Genomic DNA, 21,053 nt, shown 5'->3' with positions numbered 1-21,053 from the left:
GTTGCCCCTTTTTTTTGATGGCTGACAGGAGGTGGTGTGCTTTCATGACATTTAAGCCCTCGGCCGGGACAACACCCAAGAAAGATAGACGGAAAATAAGGGAAGACGTTTCCACTGGGTTGCAAGTTGCAGCTTGCGCGGCGGCGGCGGCAGGGCCCTAATCTCCAGCGTTTTGTCACAGTCCATTTGAAAATACTTGTTGAGAAGGTAAAGCTTCCTGGCTAACTTGGAGATTTAAGTTCAACTTAAGGCTGCTATTAAATAGACTTCATAGCGGCATTGCGCAACTTGTTTCTCCTTAGCAGAGCCAACACAAAAATCAGATTGTCAGGCACTTTTATACTGGAAAAAAAAAAAAAAAAGCCAGTGGGGACAACATTCATTTACCTTTTTTTGAACCTCATGAAACAGCTTGCAGTTACACATGTCAAACTCTAGGGGGCACCCGATCTCTCTTTTGTGCTGTAACACGATCCATCCCATAATACAATCACAACAGGCGAGTGTAACACAAGTGACCCATAGATTGATTGCCAGTAATACAGTTTGAAGACATAAGAGGATATTGGAAGACAGCACACACATTTTAATGGAGGAGTCTGACAGATGCCTGAAAAGATGTTGACCAAACATGAGACCACCTCCAAGTGGGTGGTCCACTCGCATGGCTGCCGACTGTCCCTTTAATGTGTCCCACTGCGTTACAGTGACGACCACAACTGCTGGCTACTTTTAGTACGTTCATAATATTAAAAAAAAAAAAAAAATGCACTCCTACTTTTACATACAAAGATCCAATTGAGAACATGTAACAATGAATACAGCCTTTTAGAACACAAAAATGAGCATGTGATTGGTGGCTCCAAAGCCCTTAATCTGCTTTACATTGTTTCAAGGCCTTTTAATAGGGCTCCATCCTAATCATTCATTCAACGAGATGTATGGGAAACAGAGCCTGCGCGTCCACACACACTGGATCTTGACAAAATGATTTCTCAATGGAAGAGGGGTCTCATTAGCATGACAATTGTGGGAACTCCATGCATCACTTTTCATGAAAGACTGTAAAAAAAGAGGGAAAGGGAGAGAAAACTACTGCCATTATGTGTCACGCTTGAAAGAAAGGTGGGATTTTTTGGCTGGTTGTTGGAAAAAGACGGGTTATGCTCGGATGTCATATTTTCTAGGTTATGTCACAAACAGTCAATCATGGCTTTACAAAGAAAATATTACTGCTATTTTTTCCAATAGAGATGCAAGTAAACAAGTTGGCGGTTAGCATGTGACTTTGCATCATAAAATTCTCTCATTTGAATTGAATTACGCAAGTACGCAACAGGACAATTCATGTTGACCTGGAGACAAAATGGACAAACACACAAAAGCATTTGAACACTTTGCAAATGGGCCGCATGTCACTGTTGTTTGGCCCACGGGAGGTCTTCCCGGGTGGCTCCTTTTGGGCACCTGACATAACAACTGTTTTCAAAAGAATGATGTCTGTGTGGCCTCAAAATTTGACCACAGTTGCCATATTGGCGGATGAAATCATCTAATAAGTCTGCATGACTCTCATTGTGGTTTGGTTTCCCCATTCAACATCAAATTTAGAACCGCATAAATGTAAAATAATATTTATTAGTTATGATTAAAAAAAATGGCAATTCATTTTGCATAAGATACTAATTTTGTGAGCTACAAGCATGCGCATTCATTTTGGAAACTAAGCAATGTTAAAGCCGATTATGCATCCATTTAATATAAATAAACTTGAATAAATTATTTATGTGAAACCTCTTCCTCTACCACTTCCTAAAGAAGCAAGACTATCTCAAAATGTAAATATTCATCCTCACTTGTTGATGAACCTAAGTGTCAATCTACTATTGAAGGGCTTTCCTTCATTGGACCTCCCCGAACCGAACCGAACCGAGCTTGTACCTTTAAAGAACGGCTCCTGTCCCGGTTGGAGGCTAGCCCCGCCCGCTTCTGGAGAAGCCGTCCCATAAAGTTTCATGTCCTGCCCAAAGTTGAGATTTGACTGGGGCGAAACTTTTTTTTCTCTCTCTCTCTCCCTCCTCCAAAGTGAGCAGCGGAGATTGATCCTGCCAGCAACGAACGGGCTCATTTCGGGCCCAAACTACAACATTTCGGACGTGGTGGAGGGTGGGGAGGGGGGGATTTGTGTGTGCGTCGACATTTTGTTTGGAGTGGAAAAGTTTTTGGATCGGGACGACAGCAAAAAAACTTCCAGATATGCGCTTTGTTGTCTCCTGGAGAATGCCCGCAAGTAACAACCACAAATCGTCGACTTTGTGTGCACAGTTCGACAGCTAACAACTTTTCGGTTGGGGGGGTGGGGGGAAAGTTTAGGATGAACCGGGACAACTTTTTCTGAGCAGCGTCGACAGTTTTTTTTTTCTTTTGCACATTTCCTGCTGCGTGAAAAATCCAAGGAAAACAAGTTGGGGATTTGTTTTATTTCCTCAGGGGGGGGGGTTGTTTTTTCCTCAACTTTGGCTCGGCAGATTTTTTCTGGACAATGGATCCGAGCCAGCACAACCCTCCGGCCGGACACCAGATCGTCCACGTCCGGGGCGATTCGGAGACCGATTTGGAGGCTCTCTTCAACGCCGTCATGAATCCCAAAATCACCATCGTCCCCCCCTCGGTGCCTATGAGGATGAGGAAGCTGCCCGACTCCTTCTTCAAGCCGCCCGAGCCCAAGTCCCACTCCAGACAAGTAAGTCGCCCCTGCCTGCCTGCCTGCCTGCCCCCCACCCCCCCAGGGGGCCTCCGAGGCCCAGCTCGATATCGGTTCCGACCCAGACAGCAGGCCACTTCCTCTCGGCCCATTTTATCCCTTGCCAAATCGACTTCAACCTGTCAACATAACGTGTCGTGTTTGTTGAAAATGACAATCACTGCAGCTCAATTGTGTTTCATGACTTGGCAGACTGAGTTTTGCTAGTGGAAATGTTTTTTTTTGGAATCGACACAAAATGGATGTTTTCTTGAGCCCAATTTGCAGCCCCCAATTCCATTTTGCCCTATTTGTGCCTCTTTTCCTTCCTCCCCCACTCTCCCACCCTCCCCTCATCTCATAGCCAGCCACAACTGTTGCTGCTCCTCTTTGGAAGTTTGTTGGCCAGTGCGCGTGCGTGAGCAATTCCCAACCCCCTTCCTCCCCTGCCTTCCTCCTGCATCCCTTTCTGCCTGCACCGCCCCCCTGCCCCCCTTTTCCCTTCCTTTCCCTTCCTTCAAGGGCCTACTACAAGCTTGCCTCCACACGCAAAGCTTCCTAACATAGATACAGTATAAAGTTGTAATTACAACATAAAGAATGCTTGTGGAAAAAAGGAAAAAAAGTTACCGCTGCTGTTTTGTCGCATTTTAAAAATAGAGATATGCTGCTAGGGGGTCATTTATGTCCCATCCATGTACAATCTGCAACCATTTTTTGATGCTAAATCAAAATTTGGTTTCTGCTTCGAAAGTCGCGTCATGCTGTCATGTTGATGTACACATACAATAAAAAGAACCCAGGCCCACAAAACATAAAAGTCCTGGAAAGTATCTTGGACAGCTACATTTTTACGTGAAACTAGTTTGTCCAGTCACAGCAAACCGAAAGGAATTTAAATACAGCTGACCTCCACTTAAGCAGTAATTCTTTTACGTGCCGCTAGAGAGCGCGTGCATACCACCGGTGGTACACATCCGTACTACATTTTTCAGAATCATCGTATAAAAAATCGGGCCTCTGGTTTTTGTCGCCCCCTCACAGGCAAGCACGGACGCGGGCACCGGCGGCACGCTCACTCCGCACCACGTGCGCGCCCACTCCTCGCCCGCCTCCCTACAAATGGGCGCCGTTTCCGGGGGCTCCCTGTCCGGCATGCCGCCGGCAGGTGCTTCCCCCCAGCACCTGCGACAGTCGTCGTACGAGATCCCGGACGACGTCCCCCTCCCCCCGGGATGGGAAATGGCCAAGACCGCTTCGGGCCAGAGATACTTCCTCAAGTAAGAGCGTCAACTCAATCTACCTAGTCTTGTTTTTAGTTCTGTTTTGTAGGTTTTTAATTTGGCCTAAAAAGCAAAAAAAAACAACAACCTTTCATTGGGTTTCCCAAACATTTTTTTGCCCACGAGCAAGCATATCTGATTTCAAAACGCGTTGTCATCGGCCAGCGCTTAAGGTGTCCCACCTCGGAATGTGCCAAGTGATACGGTTGTATTGACACAACCAAAGTCTTTGAAAAGTCGGGTACGAAATCAGAGCCGCTGTACGTTACGCCGATAGCAGCCTCGCCACGGCCCACAATGGCGGCCAGTCCTCCCAAACGCACTCAATTGCAGGTTATTACATTTAGCTAGCGAACAAGACGAGTCTTTTGCCGGCCGTGTGCGGAGTTCCTCAGGGCTCGGCGGGGAAACAAAAGGGCCAGTGTGGTGGCCTCGGCAGTCACGGCGTCATCTGCTAACCTGTCAATCTGGACGCCACTCCCCTTGGCCAATAATGTCAATCTTAGAATTAAATGTATATGATTTATATATACCTTCTTTTGTTTCCTTTTTAGGCTGAGCTTAGTTACTCCTTTGTAACTTTTCAAGGCCCATTAAAGGGTGTCATTTTTGTGAGCTAGCCCTTAGCCGTGATTGCGTAATCACTCCGGAGCAGCTCATTTTGACTCGAGGCCCTTCTCCTGTCTCTGCTGCAACAAATTTAACAACAACAACAAAAACAGCAACCGCACAAATCTGATCCATTCCCATTCAGTCTGGATCAAAAAATAGATCTCGATGCCAGATGTTGAAAGGGTTCACACATCTGGACCACATCTGTAGCATTTCAAAGAAATATGTGTGTTTAGGATCAGGGGGGTTGGTGTTTTGCAAACTCTCCCAGGATGGCTGCCGTTGTTAAAAACCTGATAATTATTCACTTTGACGGGATAAATTAAGTTGAGCCAAAGCCAGTTGTGTGTACTTGAAGCTATTTTGTCTCCGATTCTTGGATTCAAAGTCTTTTCATGTGGAATCGTATGTTGGCTGGCTGCGGAAGAAAGCCCGAAAAACGTCATTAAAAATTGCGCTAGCAAGAGTCAAACAATAGTAAAAGGATGGAAAACCACAGCACTCTCATTCGATGGAATAATCGATTCTGGATTGATTCAATCGTTGGGACCCCTACAAAAAAAAACAAAAAAAAACACGCACCTCCTGAAAGAGTTTTGCTACACTAAAACAAAGTTCAAAGCAGGAAGCAAAACTTTGTATTGGCTTGCAACCCGCTAAAATGTGAAAGAAAATGGCGCATCAGAGCACCGACATTCGATCTGGAGCACAGACGGCCTTCGGCTGCCGCCGCTGCCCAAAAGACACTCCCCTATTTATAAACAGGCCGGCTCTTGACACCCAAGTGTTGAGGCCGAGTGGCGAAGCCCAGAGAGCCAGCGAACGAGGGGCCGGGGGGCCGACGGACAAGCGGCGCGTCGGCTCACATTTCCCTCAGTTGTCTTCACCGGCCTTGTCAATCCGGGCTGGACCGGGAATTCCCTAGGCAGTTGTTTACGAGCAATCTGTCGGACGGCGGGTGATGGGCCTCCGAAGTCAATAGAGCGCCACCGGCCCTCTTTTAGCCAAGTTACATAGCCGCGTGGAGATGAGCAGAAAATTGCAGGGAGGGGCTTTTTTTTTTTTTTTCCTTAACTTTGCTTCCTAGTTTATAATTAAAAGCAACATCTTTTATCAAGTTTGCCCCCAAAAAATACAAAAGCAATAATTAGTAGTGAGGGCTCCAGGAGCAATTATGAGTTGCACAATTGTTCCATGAGAAAAAAAAACACGTCCAATTTAAAGAGAGCTCCAACGTCAACAGAGTCTGTTGACCTTTCCTCCTCTTTCTTCCAGCACTTAGCTGTGGCTTTTGATTTATGACAGCGGGGAGGTTGGGTCACCTTGCTTGGTGCTGGCTGACTGGGGGGGGCGAGTTGGGGTGGGGGGGGTCATAAACTAATGAAGGTTTCTAATTTAGACGCACCGGCCAACTCGGAGGGGTAATCACTGTTTCCGGACGCTTATTAAATGCAGCTTTTAGTCCGTGGGAAGTCAGCCCTAAGCTGGGGTGAGCTTCTTTGCAGGACGGGGGTGGGGGGGCGAGAGTGTTGGTTGTTATTATCTGGCCTCAGGGGCAGGTAGAGCCATTCGCTGAAGGCCGATTGTCTCTTCCCAATTGGATTTTAAACACTTTAGAAAAGGCGACCTTTCCCACGTCCGCTTGGTTTTTTTTTTCTTCTCTTTTTATAAGCATGACGAAACAATTGAATTTTTCAAGTTACAGACCCTGAAATAAGGTTGAGGCGATTATTTTTGCTTCTAAATATGGCAGCCAATATCTCCATCGCCATCTCATTCTGTCAATTGCGGAATAATACTGAGGCTCGTACGTGTATTTTTGAGCTTGTAATTTGATTTCACTCCAGGCTGTTCTTCGCAAATGACGTTGGTGAAGGCGGCATGGTGGGCCTGTGTGAAGAGCTCATTCGGACTAACTTTGTGTTTGACAAACTTTTGCTTTATTGACCACACACACAGACAAGACCCTTCCTGTTCCACGGCGGGGGCTGTCAGCTCGGTACACAAATGGGACTGTGAGAAAGTCGAGCCCCGTGTTTACCAAAGTCTTGATGTAACACCTCTGTCCCAGACATCAATGCTTCCACTGTCAACTGAGGGCATCTCGGACTTGGGAAGTGGATCTCCTCAGGTGGCGTCGGGGGTTAAACTTACCCAAAGATTGGGTTGTTCAAATCCCCACAAAAGATTGTTGCTATTCAAATGACCTCCAACACAGAAACAACTGCGATAAAGCCAATAAGTTCTTGGCTTGACAAAATTAGCCTCATAGCTAAAAGTGAAAGTTGCTATTTAAGTTGTCCTTTGCCTTACAAATCTGAATTTATGGCTAAAATTTGAACTAAAGTACATTTCAAAATAGAGCTTACCAGGACAAATCCAAACTTAAAGCTCAAAATGAAACTTTGATTGATTAAATTGTACTTGAATTGAAGCCAACGGCTAAAACTGAAGCTAACGTGGCTATTGAATCTTTGAGGTTCTTGAACGGCGGCCGTTTGTAACCAAATTCTGTGTGGATGACGTGCGATCAACTAACACCTTCAAGGAACAACCTATTAAAGCTGACAAATACACATTTCTGTTTTGGGGGGTGAACAAAAACAGCAATGGCGCTAAAGCCACACGCTCGCAGTCTTTAGCTGCATCTTGTCGAAACAAACGCCTCTTCAAAGGGAAACTTAAAGCCACAATGGGGTCACGGAGGTTGCCCCAATAATCTCTCTTGATGATGTCCTGCTGATAGAGAGGCAACCAGGCATCCCCCGGCCTGACCAGAGCCGAGGTGGTCATCCTTATTTTAGGGGCCTGATTACACCGGCCCCCCCCTCGGTGCGCTCTTTAGTCCCTGGCTTCAACCACCTTCTGAGCGTGTACTCCCGGTCCGGGGGCACCTCGGAACCACCATTTCTAAAATCCGACAAGTCCTCTCTTTTTCATTAGACACTCACCAAGTGGAACGCATTCAACTCTCGGTTCTGGTCTAACTTTGTAACGATGGAGTGTTAGCACTTTTCAGATGTGATCATTCTCGGGCGGATGCGAGGTTTTATGGTTATTTTCCATAAAAACATGGAAACAACTCAGTGACCTAGCTATTGTTTTGTACGCCGATGATTCTGAAGCTCTGAACAACGCCCCCCTCTCTCTCTCTCTCTCTCTTTCACAGCAGGACATTATAAATAACACCCGCACAATAAACGCCACATTGATTAGCGACCCGTCCGTCAAGGACACGTCGACGGTCCGGGCGAATCCAGAGTCGTCAGCTGAGCCACACGAGACCGCAATGACGGTTCAAATGAGTATCTTAACGACCAATCGGTTTTCATATACCGGAAGTGGTTGTGAATGTAGTGTAAAGACAAATGAATAGAACAGAGGTGCCCATGGGTTCAGAATCGTGACTTCACTTCATTCTCAACAACAAACGGGCCTTTGAGTGGACGCAAATAGCACAAGGCCGCCATCTCATCCGCCGCCGCTTAAGTAAAGTCCGCTTACACATGATTAGTGTTGCGTTTGTAGTATTTCCACAGCAGAATACCTCAAGCTAGCCACAGAGCTTTGGGTTTCAAAGACACGCTCGTTTCATTTACGTTTTTCATCTGTTTGTATGACTGGCAAAAATGGTGCCAGACCAAATTCTGACGGAACGTATCAAATTAGTAACAGTTAAAACCAAAGCAAACGTAGCTTGGTTTGATAAAGTCAGGTCGTAGCTAGCTTAACTTGTCAAATTAAAGCTAGGTGCTAAAAGACAAGCGCATCACCAGCAATTCCTCGCAGCAACTGGTGGGCCGCCCCACCCCAACAGTTGTCGCTGCATTTTTTTGTTTCATGTTTCGCCCGCAGGAAGCGGTGTGGTGTCTGTCCCGGCCCATATCGGGTTGGCTGAATGGATTATCTTTTAGTTTTACAGCTCGGTGATTAATCACAGACTCCTTGTAACTCATTGACCCGCTCTCCGAGTTAGTAAATGTTTCAAAGACGGAGTCGTGGTGAGGCGGAAGTGATTTGATTTTCTCACTTCTTTTGATCATCAACTGTTTTTTTTGTCCAACAACTATCTTGATAGAAAAGCACTTCAAATAGCCATGTCCTAACTTTTCCTTGTGTTTATGAAACACAATAAAACTAATTCAGCGTGTTGTCTGTAAACTTATGCTAAGCAATTGAGCCTATCTGGAGAAATATAGTGTGAAAGTTGACAAAGCAAATAGTCATTAGGGTGATTAAAAACAAAATAGCAATAGTGATCACATGTAACACTTTTAAAAAATGTGTGACATTTCTATTTCTTTAAAATCTTGACTTTTGATGTGGGCCAACAAAAAACATGCAATGGGCCCATGTTCGGCCCGCGGACCGGACTTTAGATACCACAGCTTTACAGGGAGGCAAAGAGTGGAAAAAGCAAAATATTTGTAGTTCCGCGTGCTGCTGTACTTGGATGGCATCGAAACCTCCCTTCCTTATCCAACTGCTTCTCTCCCATTATAATAAATGTCATAGTTTCCATAATGGGAAGCAGAGGTCAAGGCGAGGGGACCACAGCAACTCGGGCGGCCATTCGCTTTCCGAAGGGGGGGAAAATAGCTTCCGTGGATGTTTTTTCCTCTCTTTCAGTCCTTTTCTCTATTGGACAGTTGTATCTGGCCGCTCCCTGTGACCCCTCTTTCTCAAGGGGGCCCCTTCGGTCTGAGCAGTTCCAGCTACTTTGCTTGCTTTGCTATGGGTGTGTGTGTGTGTGTGTGTGTGTGTGTGTGTGTGTGTGTGTGTGTGTGTGTGTGAGGACCACGAGGGGGGCAGGGGGTCCGGGGTCGGGGATTTGGCAGCTCCTTTGATCAGTAAAGCATAAACAAGAGGGGGGCTTCAAAATGGGTTGCATTGTGCAGTGGAGGGTGGTTGGGGTTGGGCTGTGGGGCTCCAGGAGGAGTGCTGAGTCAGCCCCCCCCCCCCCCCCCCAAAAAAAACAAAAAAAAAACGAAGGGCCTGACCGGCAGGTTGGGATTATGGCCCAGGCTAAAGAGAAACCTAAGAGTCAAACTTTATCGGACATTTTTGCTTGGAGACGTCTGATAGCGTTGCCATTAGATTGAATTTGTCAAATCCCAAACTATTTTGTCCGACCTAAAACTATTTTCATAGTGACGTTTGTTTTCGGCGAATTATTTGTACGTTTGCTTTTTGCTTGCGTTCATTAAGATGACTGCACTTCGAAATGATGAAACTAACCCGCTCATTGTAAACCCACGAGTTGCGGCCCCCCACGTAAACAAACTGCTGGAATCCGCCGCCTGTTTTGTTTAAGCCGAGGGACGTCAAAAAAAAAAAAAAAAAAAAAGAGAACATGTGAATGCTGCGGGGTTTTAGGTCGTAGCTCAGTCTGCGCTTTTGTCAAGCAGGTGAAAGCTTTGTAAATGTGGCGCCAGATTGTTAAAGCCCCTGACACTCCACAGTGTTTAAGGGGGCTTCCAGGAAAGAAAAAAAAAAAGAAGGACCCCCTGCGTTGAGCCCTGGGACTGACCCTCCCTCAATAGAGAGGATCCCGCTCAGGAGAGGAGGGCTTCCTGTATTAGCTTTCCATCTTAATCAAGCAACAAGTACCAACAAAGCACTAATTATCAATGCCTTCACAGAATGCGACACAATACCCCAACCCCGACACCCACCGCAATCCTCCCTAAAGCCCCCCGCCCCCCCTCGCTGCCAGGCAAAGAGGAGCCGTGAAATAGATGCAGAAACATTGTTCCGCCCTTCACTTGTTGTTTTCAAAGCTTCGGCACCGGCGCCTCACCTGAGGCTTGCCTCCCTCCGCCAAGGCGTTTTGTTGTGATTTGCTCTGGTCACGTCACTTCATGAGCTCAGTCATTAGTTGGAAAAAGAGGAATCGAATCTTTCCAAAATACCAAACTATTCAACAATCAAGTGCAATTTTTTTTTCGTATCAAATGACAAAAGTTTGACTGAAAATTCTTTAAAAATGCGCTTGTTACAAAAATGCAAAAAAAAAAAACTGTAGCAAAAAATTACTCAAATATTAGACTAAAAATACGCACAATTAGAATTCTGATATTTGGTAACTATTTGTCAAAATAACCAAATATATAAAGAAAAAAAACAGAACAAGCCCTAAAATATGAGACCGAAAGCAGCTTTTAGCTTTGAAACACACCTTTAGCGGTAACTAGCTGCTAGCAAGCACTACCACGTCGCAAAACATCACCGGTTGCCATGTGAAAGCGCTTTCTCAATAAATAAACTTGTATTGTATTGTATCTGTTGCCCCGGTGAGAGTGCAGAAAGTGTCTCTCACCAGACTGTAAGTGTTTTCACGCTGACCATTTCCAGAGAATTAAAGGCCAGCGTGTTTTCCAGGCGTGCGTAAGCTGATTTTGGAAGCTAGCTGTAACGCTCCCATTGTTCACTTGAAAGCTCTGCCACTGACTCATCAGTTCCTGCGCAGTAGGCCGACCTCCGCGTTGAACTTTCCCCAAACTGATTGTCTTTATCTTTCTTTGTCTCCCGGCAGCCACATTGATCAGACCACCACTTGGCAGGACCCCCGCAAGGCCCTTCTCCAGATGAGCCAGCCTCCCCCGCCCAGCTCCCTGCCGGTCCAGCAGCAGCAGCAGAACCTGATGAACCCGGCCAGCGGTGTGTTCCCCCCACCTCCCGACACTTTCTTTTTACTTTATTTTGATGTTGAAAAATAATCGGGTTTTTTTTAACGGGTCAACAAAATCTTATTTTTCAAGGTCCATTTTTTTCTGAAAGGTGAAACTCTAAATTGTGAAAAAATCCGTATTGCGCAAGATTTTGTAGGTCATAGTTAAAAACAAAAGAAAAAATATTTAAAAAAAAAATCAATCACATCAGCAAAAGCTACACCCAGATTTAACATGTGCTGTAATTTCTGTGAAATTAAATAATCAAGCCCTCATTTCATTTCATTTTTCCATTGCGCTTGAGATTTTGCACACATTTCCTCGCACTCGACTATCGCTACTTCTGTCGAGGCATTTCTGCGCTACACGCTAGTCGCTACTCGTAGCTCGCCGAAGTCGGCGTTGCTGGAATTCGCCTGGGGTGAGGTGAGACCCGGGTAGAACGTGACAGGTCCTGTCTGACATGTTTTTCCGTGCGCCGCGACTCCCAGATTACGCAGGAAGCCTCAGCTATCATATCGATGCCTTCTCATGTTGACAGCTAAAAAAAAAAAAAAAAAAAAAGATTTAGAAGTCAATCAGAGGTGACATTTTGTTCCAACGCTACAGTAGTGTTTCCGGTTTAGTGCGACAACCATTCAATGGTTATGTCACAATGTGCGTCAGAGTTGCCGCAAGTTAATTAAAAGTCAAACTTGTACAAGTCTGTGGTGAAAATGTCGACTTTGGGTTAGCGGATTGGAATGCTTAAAAAGTGTCTTTTTTAGTAAGTTTAAAGCAAGTATTTGAAAGCTTAGCCTGTATTAAGAATGACGTGCAAAAAAAAAAAAGACACTTTATAACTTGTAATCATCATCTAATTGCGACTCATTACGCCGAGATGCTATCGTCGGCGTAACCGCTGTCAATCAAAGGCGTGGTCCCCCACTTTTTTTTCTTTTTAAATTTGGCAACCAGAAGCATATCTTTGTCCAATATTTACTTGGGTGTTTAATTTCACACCTCGGTTTGTGATCAGGCCATTTTCAAAATCATCGTGTGTGTTTACGTCATCCGTGTTGTCCGCCCTCCCTCCCTCCCTCCCCCAGGTCCACTCCCCGAAGGCTGGGAACAAGCCATTACATCAGAAGGTGAAATTTACTACATCAACCACAAGAACAAAACCACTTCCTGGCTGGACCCGCGGCTCGACCCCCGCTTCGGTGAGTCCCGTCGCAAAGTCGCCCCCACGTTTATCGTAAACGGGGAGTCAAAGTTGCGCTCATAGAAACGCAATGGTGAAGTTCCTCGCAGCTGTAGCGGCCCCAACGGCGCTTCACTTTGATTTTATTTTGGATATTGCACCTCCCCTTTGCCCCCTCTTTGCTCTGAAGCAGCACCTAACCTTTTGTCAACCATTTTAGTGTTGGAACAACAGCTGAGTTGCTCGTTAATCCTAGCAACACACACACACACACACACCAGCCGCCCTCCCTCCCTCCCCCTTGTCCCGACCCAAGCTAAAGTTTGACAGGAAGTTTTCTGCCTGGTTAGGAAATAAGCGACAGGAGCAGGTATGTGTGATAAGACTTAAATAAAAAGGACCATCACATCATCATGGAGCAGATGAAGCCTGCGTGTCTGCTCAGCCAATGTGTGCAGAGTCCAAAACAGAGTTGTAAAGGGAGCTGAGCAGCTGGGAAGGGGAGACGGACGGCGCCTTAGAAGTCATGAACACACGCATGCACACATGGCGGGCGGGCGGGCGGGCTGGCGGGCGCCTGATAGTGACTTTCACCGTGTTAACTGTTGCCGTGCCGCCGCCGCAGTCCCAAACACGCCCAGTCGGACCTTGAGGTGGGCGTGGCTTTTGCATAAGTCTTCAAGTTTCTTGCGAGAGAGTGGCTTGCGTTGGAAAGCCGTAAAATGTCGCTTTGTTGGAACGCAGGTGTCCCGTCGTCGGCCAGCCGCTTTGATAATCCAGGCTAATTTGAGCTCGGAGGAGAAAAGCAGCACAGCACCTTTAACGGAGGCCTCTTGCTGGCTGCCTCACACACACACATCTAACCCCCCTCCCAATTCTTTTCGTGAGGCCCAGTGCAGGCACGGCCTCCTTGTGCTGTCGCTCCAGACAGACTTGAATCTCTGCCAATCCTTTTTATTCTGCGCTCCAACTCTTAATCTGTTCCAGACCTTTTCAGTCAAAGAAGTCCAATATGTGTGTGTTTGGGGGAGGAAAAAGGGGGCAGGAGTGGGTTCAGGTTTTAAGGGGTGGAAAGAAAGAAAGAAAGAAAAAAAGGAAAAGAACACAGAACATTCAGACAAGATAAGCATGCATCCTTCCTGGAGAGGAGTTCTATAAAGCAGCGAGCAAACTAGCTGGTTTGCTAGCCTCTTGGATCTAAGGCCGCTTTGTCAAAGGCGGCCTACGTGTCATGACTCTCTTCCGCCTCTTCTGAAAGTTGCAATGATGTCATCAGGAATGTGACTTTTCATGAGATTCGGGGCTAAAGAGCTCTAATTGCCGTCAAAGTAGTAGCGACGAGAGAGCCGCGCAAAAATGCTAATTGTGTCGAGCCGGCAAACGACAATCAACACTTTGTCACGTACTCCTACTTCAGCATGTGGTAAAGTACATCCGTGTTTTTCATTTACGAGGGACCATATTTTAAATTTCAGTGCCCGGCTATTTTATTGATTTCTCTTCATTATTACTTTTTCCGATCATTTGACCTCCTGTGAACGTTTTGCCTTGTTTACGCTCATGGGCAGCATTTGTTGGTTGCACATGACGAAACAACATTTTGAATTGTAGTTTGTTAGTATTTGAAGCCCAACCTCAGTTGTGTGTGTGTGTGTGTGTGTGTAGCGTAACTTGGCTCCCGGCGCGATGGCCTGATAAGCGCCGGTGTTGCCGGCTCGTTGTGTTGCGGGCGGGCGTGAAGAAGACAAAAGGCAGACGGCATTAACTTGCTCTCTTATCTCCCTTGGCCCGGCAGCTTAGGCCGCCCTCATGTGTTGCTACACAAACCCCCTGAATCACACACACACACACACACACACACACAGCTGAAGTCGGCGGCCTCCTTGTGTGTGTGCTATCAGCCTGGCCCTGAAATGAACCCGTCCTTCGCTCCTATCTGGTCCTCTCACGCTCGGCAATTTTTCTCATTGTTGTCGCATATTCGCCGCGCTTGTTTTGCTTGACTGTTTGGTCTGCGAGGCGGCCCTTTATTTTCTTTGATGACGTCATTTGGGCGCTAAATGCGAGCTTCCAAGGACATGTTTGAGGACTGTTTAGTTCAAGTGTATGGGAAGCTTGACCTCCGTCGAGGCCAAACGAGCTGAATTTAGATCGACGTGAACGAAATTAATAATTAATGTCCGCGCAGGGGAAAAGAATGTCTCGATGGTAGCTCAAGTAAAGGCATTTTCAGGCCCGTTGCGAGGGAGTAAAATCAAATCCAATCAGTGACAACAACAACAACAAAAAAACCATAATATACTCGTTTAAATGTTTTATTTCAATACAAAATATTTCCTGCAATTTCTCTCCGGATTAAAACTATTTTTATTGTCATTTTAGATTTGATATAATTGTAGTGTTTTTTTGGAAAGCCCAAAAGAAAAGTTGGTAGTCTCCATGAATCGAAACCTAGTTGACGTTTCTATAAAAAAAAAAAAAAAAAAAAAAACCACTGTCGCAAATTTTAACGATGATGCCAAAGTATTTGAATCCGTTTGACTGCTGTCGCCGAAAACAGTTGAACGCCCTCTAATTTCTTCTCCAAAGTGCCGTCGCCTCGCCTTTGGTGACCACATGACAAGGGTATAAATTCTGGACTGTGGCTGGGGAAAATATGTAACTGTATCATCTCAGGGGGAGGGTTAACTAGTGCCCGAGTCGGCGGAGGGATACACGCGAGGCTTTCACTGTGTGTGGCGGCGAGAAGAAGTGACGAGAAGTAACACTCTCTCCCATGACTCCATGTGTGTGTGTGTGTGTGGGAGGGCAGAAGAAGAAGAAGAGGAGGCGGCAGCTCAGTCACTGTGTGGGTGGTGAGGGAGGGAGGGAGGGAGTGGGAGGGAGGGAGGCTGATAGATGGATGCGTTCGGGAGTCGGGCGGGGGTGTTGGGGCCGCGGAGCTTCCCAGGGAGCGCCCCGGGCCGCCATCCATTCAGCTGCGGGGTAGTGTAAACAGACATTGATTGAAGGTGCCGGCCGGGGTGGCGGGCGGGACAGCGCGGGTGGGGGCCAGCGAGACGAGCCCCCCCATCGTCCCCACTGCATGAAAATTGTGGCTTTTGTTGTGGTTGGACGCATAAGCAAACACGTCCTGGCATTTACTCTTCTGCCCCTTGTGGTCAGGCCCATGCAAATACAACTGTGAGCCACTTTGCATGCTCATGTTTATTAGCCCCCCCCAAAAAAAACACCCCAGAAAATAACAAAGATGTGGAAAAGCAAAATGGCTGACTTCAAGCTCAATTTCTGAGACCTTGCCATGAGTCCTATTGTCATCGATACATTCGGCAAACTCGATCCATTGGTGAATCACTGCAATTGCGCAACCAAATGTTCTGCGGCGGGTTCATTGGAAGAGCCTGAAAGTGAGATAAAGAGACAGGAGCCTGCAGGCTGCACAATGAAGAGGATAAGTCACGACTGATGCAACGTGGCCCAGCAACAATGCCCCGTCTTAGTCAGCCAGTGGGCGGGGATCAGGTCTTACAGGAATCGGGACTGCGCGTGCTATAAAAGTTGCGTCGGGACTTCCTGTAGCCCACATAACCTGCTGCACTGGCTCGCCTCCAGCCTAAAGGTGAACTTGTAAGTCCTGTTGTGCTGTTTTTTTTTTTCTTTCTGGAGACGTCACCAAACACTGAAGTCATTACGCACGCACACAGTTTCCGCCCGCTCACAAGAGATGTACTTTACGAATCCCGTAGTAGGAAATGAAAGACATTTGGCTTCGTTTACATGACATTGATTATCTTTGGGCTATTTTTACAACAGATACGGACGCACGTGCGCAAAAACGGAAGCTTGCATAATAATCAGCCGCTTTTAAGTTTTCAAACCAAATGGGTTAAAAAAAATGCTAAAAAAGGCCTTGTCAAGATTTGTACGCGTAAATAAAGCAACCGTGACGAGCTTTCAACATGGCCGTGTTCCCTTTCCCAGCCCTGAACCAGCAGAGGATCTCCCAGAGCGCACCGGTGAAGCAAGGCGGCGGCGGCCAGCTGCCCTCCGCCACCCTCAGCGGCGTCAACCAGCTCAGGCTGCAGAAGATTGAGAAGGAGAGGCTCAGGCTCAAGCAGGAGCTGCTTCGGCAAAGACCTCAGGTCAGGACTGGGGATTTTTAAAAAACTCATTTGAGTCTGTCCACTGTGGCTGGGGGAGAAGGAAATAATGATGTCACCATCATAAACTACAGAAGAAATTCCAATTTTAAGTAAATTTCAGAAATACATTCCACTATATTCCGCTTTTTACAAAAATAAAACAGCCTTTGTTCAATGGACAGGCCTTTTGTTCTAAATTTAAATAATTTTATTCACGCGGGGATGTCAATCATATCAGCATTTTTAATGATACCAAATCTAACGATAGGGAGGAATAATGGAAAAATAATACGACATCATTTCTCATAAACTGCGATGATAATGTGACTGTTGCTCAATTTCCAAGACGCAGCGAAAAGCAGCGATGTTTTTTTGCTATTAACAAGCCAAATCTGTTCTGAGTTAAAAAGCGTGTCGTGTAAACATCCGCAAAAGCGTGCAGATGTTTTTCTTTGCGTCTGTTCGACTCATGCGCAAAGGGCTTTCGTTTTAGAGCGCTCCATCTGGAATAACCTTTGAATGATGACTCATCTCACTTAGAGGTTCAAACTCTCAAAGCCCGCTTTGATGGGCCTCCATTGTTGGGCCATCGAGTCCCGTGACTCATCGCTGGTAATTTTACCACTTCCTAGTGACACATCGCCGCCTCCACGCAGGGTGTGCGGCCCTCCGAGTTCAGGAGTTTACTCAAGGCAGCATCCTGACACTTTTATGAGGAATGGGAGCGGCCAGCGACTTGATAAACAAGTTCAAAAGTGTCGGCTGTGACCCAATTTGACTCAAATTGAAAACAAATGATAGATTTTACGAAACTTTCGAGGTTGCCGGACCACCTTCTTGATGTGATGCTAACGTAGCAGGCTAGGCAGCTGACATAACATGACAGAAAACCAACGTTGCTCTTTTGGGGGTCCGCAGGAGCTCGCTCTGAGGAACCAGCTGCCCACCAGCATGGAGCAAGACGGCGGCGGCGGCGGCACCACCAACCCAGTGTCCTCCCCGATGGCCCAGGACGCCCGGACCATGACCGCCAACAGCTCGGACCCATTCCTCAACAGGTCGGTTCCGAAAGGCTAGCATTTTATAAATCGCCAAATGGTTTTAGATTAGGTCAAGGATTATTCATAACTAGTTTTCCTAAATCTTGTTTTTAGTTCTTCTAGTACGCTTCTTTTTTATTTAATGTCTTTAACTGGTCAAATCTTTTCAATATCTTTTTAACACTGTGAAACTGCCTCATTGGTTTGCATTTGCCATGTGTAGCGCCCCCCACTGGTCAACATGAGCAAAAGTTGATTATGAAGCACGAGGTCCAATGAGTAGACGGGCCGACCTAATCTCCCCCCCACCCGCCCACCGGCACCACTCCCCAACCCCCAACGCTCACAATGGCTTCATTCATGGCGTCTCGGCTGAACTCTGCCTACATATTTTTCCTCGGCTAATAAGTGCAGCTTGTCAAATGTCGTCCATTCTTTGTCCCCCCCCCACCCCCCACCCACCCACCGGCGTTCAACTTTTAACGACGGCGTGTCGGTTTCCTGTTTGTCCCTCAGCGGAACGTACCACTCCAGGGACGAGAGCACAGACAGCGGCTTGAGCATGAGCAGCTACAGCGTCCCTCGCACTCCCGATGACTTCCTCAACAGCGTGGACGAGATGGACACAGGTGAGCTACTAGTTAGCTTCAAGCAAATTTCAAAGCGTGGTCGATCTTTGGAGGTCGGGTTTTGAAAGTGCCATGTAGCCTAGCGCTGAAGCCCGCTTTGCGCCTCGCAGGAGACCCGCTTCCGACCTCCATGGGCACGCAACCCAGCCGCTTCCCCGACTACCTGGACGCCATCCCGGGGACGGACGTGGACCTGGGCACCCTGGAGAGCGAGAGCATGGCGGTGGAGGGCGAAGAGCTGATGCCCAGCCTGCAGGAGGCGCTCAGCTCCGACATCCTCAACGACATGGAGTCGGTTCTGGCCGCCACCAAGATCGACAAGGAGAGCTTCCTTACGTGGTTATAGAGGGGAAGCGGGGGGGGGGGGGGGTTCCCCCCCTTCATCCTCCTGCACCTCCACCAACGTGCTTTCGATGAGACATTTCAGCGAGCCCGTTTGGACTTACTCTGCGGCGGCAGTATTCTTCTCGTCTCTCTCCTTTTTATTTTGTCTGTGTCTTCAAGGCTGGCCCATGAGCAGACAATAACGCAAAGGCTCCCCGAAGATCCATCTCGGGCCTCTGACCCTCGTTTGTCTTTCGTCGCCTTCTGTGTTTGTTGTTCTTTTTTCTGCCTGAGGAACCTAACATGATGTATTGGACAACTGATACGGATTTGGAGCCAAGGTATCAAAAAGGCCTCATAATTAGGACAGGTGAAGGTTTTTGGCGAAAAAGGGGGGGGGGGGGGCGACCACATCGCTGCTTGGCTGTGCCAGCGTGTCTAAGTTAAATTTTTTTTTTTTTTTTTTTAGATCAAGTGCCTTCAGCTTTTGTTTTAAGACGGCGAGCGACACGAACAACTTTCTTCATTTTCTCGTATTTTCAAATTGATTTTTAAACGCATTCTAATGGGATGTAGGGATTTTTTTTTAGCATCTTTATACCGCAGTCTTACTGGCTTTTATCTTTTTAATGTTTAGCATTCGAGGGTTTTTTTTAGATAACAGGGCGTGTATCATAGATTAGTTTTTTTGGTTTTTACTCTTTTGTTGTCTTTAACTTCACCACATGAAGAAACTAGGGACGGGCGAGTACCGATAGCCCAGCCTTATTTCAAGGTATCGAGGTCTTCCGGAGGCTGCCCGATACCAACCACCGATACATAAGGCAAAGAAGTAGTTGGGCAGTAGTTGGCGTTATACTCCAGCAGTTTGACATCATGTGTGCCAGGAAAAAAAAAAGGTCTATTCACCATATTTTTGGGACTGTTACGTTAAATTTGATGTATCAAAAGTACTAGAGGTATCGGTAGTCAGTATCGGCGAGTAGCCTCTAGAAACAACACGATTCGCGTGCCACTGTGCGGCCCATTGTCTCAACACAAATATTACAAGCTTGTGTCTTTTAGCGACCAATCTTTTTGAACATTAACCAAAAATACAACAAAAAAAAAGAGCAAAAGCAGATTTGTCGATTTGAAATGTGTCGGAGCAGGTTGAAGAGTCATGTCGACGTTGAGGTGAAAGAACGCTTTGGAGAGTTTTCTTTCTTTCTTTCTTTCTTTCTTTTGGCAGGACTAATTGAGAAACAATCCGTTCTGATCTCAGTCAGGACTTGCGGCCGATTCCAAAGATGTTTTGTTTGTCGTTGCTAATTTTTTGTTGTCAGTTTTCGCAGTGATTTGTCAGCCTGTGTATGAACAAAATGTATCATAAGCTAGCGAGAAGAGAAACAAATCGTAGTCGGTTTACTTTGTCGTTTATTTCTTTGTAGTTTCTGCGGCCGCGCCGGTCGTTGCGATCGACTAACCCTTGAGATTTGAAAGGATTTTTGTGATTTCCGATGTTTACACCACAGTTTGATGGCTAACCTTCAGTATCCTTCGGTAGCGTTAACTTTGGAACTTGATGGAACAATTTTTCGAGCAAGAAACCGTTTTGTATTTTCGCCTCGTGTATGAATGATTTTACTGATGGGTTTAATCGATGTATTCCAAGACGGACAAATATTGTGTTGGTGAGAAGAAACAAACAAACAAACAAACAAACAAACAAACAAACAAACAAACACACACAAAAACGAGTGGTACACTACAAGTGCTTGTATTGCACGGCGACGCTTTTCACTTTGGTTGCGACTCGGCGTTGATTTTATGCTTACTTTAGCACGTGGCCGTCAACGGCAACTTTAGCTCGCAGTAGCGGTTGAACTAATCACACCAGTTTAAAAAAAAACAAAAAAAAAAAACATTTTTGTGTTTAGAGTTTTCTAAATGCACATGAAATGAATTTATATGCAGCGATGATCTGTTTGTTTTGATAGATACGTGCATGTTTTAGAACCATAAAATCTGTTACATTATATATAAATATATATCCCTTCATTTACAAACATTGAAATTTGGCTTGAAATAAATATATACTTTGTCGTAAAACTTTGCGGGTGTGGCCCTTTATTTGTTCCAACATAGTAGGGATGAGAGCGAGAGAAAGAAAGAAAGGAAGGAAGAAAGAGAGAGAGAGAAAGCGAGAGAGATAGAGAAGAAAGAGAGAGAGTAGAGACAGAGAAGTAGAGAGAAGAAGAGAGAGAGAAGTAGAGAGAGAGAGAAGAAGAGAGAGAGGAGAGAGAAGAAAGATCCTAAAACTTCACGTACTCTATTTTGAAACCCTAACAAGTGGGCGTGATCCATTGTTTTGCTCCGCCAACTTGGGGGCGGGGCTACATGTATTTACGCATAAATATTTGCATACAATAAAGGGCATGCCGAGG

General features: G+C 46.2%; 1 protein-coding gene across 1 annotated transcript; it reads left to right on the top strand.

Moving 5' to 3' along the window:
- The first annotated feature begins 1,972 nt into the window (after nt 1–1,972).
- yap1 (Yes1 associated transcriptional regulator) lies at nt 1,973–20,721 on the top strand. Its single transcript, XM_085915981.1, has 8 exons — nt 1,973–2,743; nt 3,788–4,023; nt 11,174–11,298; nt 12,398–12,511; nt 16,474–16,634; nt 17,553–17,692; nt 18,191–18,303; nt 18,414–20,721. Exons 1-8 carry the CDS (start codon nt 2,543–2,545, stop codon nt 18,647–18,649), a joined length of 1,326 nt encoding a protein of 441 aa, XP_085772107.1. The 5' UTR covers nt 1,973–2,542; the 3' UTR covers nt 18,650–20,721.
- Nucleotides 20,722–21,053: the final 332 nt, after the last annotated feature.

Source organism: Syngnathus leptorhynchus, chromosome 7, assembly GCF_054491065.1.
Source record: "Syngnathus leptorhynchus isolate UIUO chromosome 7, UIUO_Slep, whole genome shotgun sequence".
Lineage (NCBI taxonomy): Eukaryota > Metazoa > Chordata > Actinopteri > Syngnathiformes > Syngnathidae > Syngnathus > Syngnathus leptorhynchus.
Note: the sequence above shows the minus strand (reverse complement) of the source record. Positions and strands in the feature narration are given on the sequence as shown.

Bases quoted from the DNA above. Each gene is read 5' to 3' on its own strand.
- yap1 (XM_085915981.1), top strand. From the start codon at position 2,543: ATGGATCCGAGCCAGCACAACCCTCCGGCCGGACACCAGATCGTCCAC. The intron at 2,744-3,787 runs GTAAGTCGCCCC...GCCCCCTCACAG, and splicing joins CCAAGTCCCACTCCAGACAA to GCAAGCACGGACGCGGGCAC. The intron at 12,512-16,473 runs GTGAGTCCCGTC...TCCCTTTCCCAG, and splicing joins GCGGCTCGACCCCCGCTTCG to CCCTGAACCAGCAGAGGATC.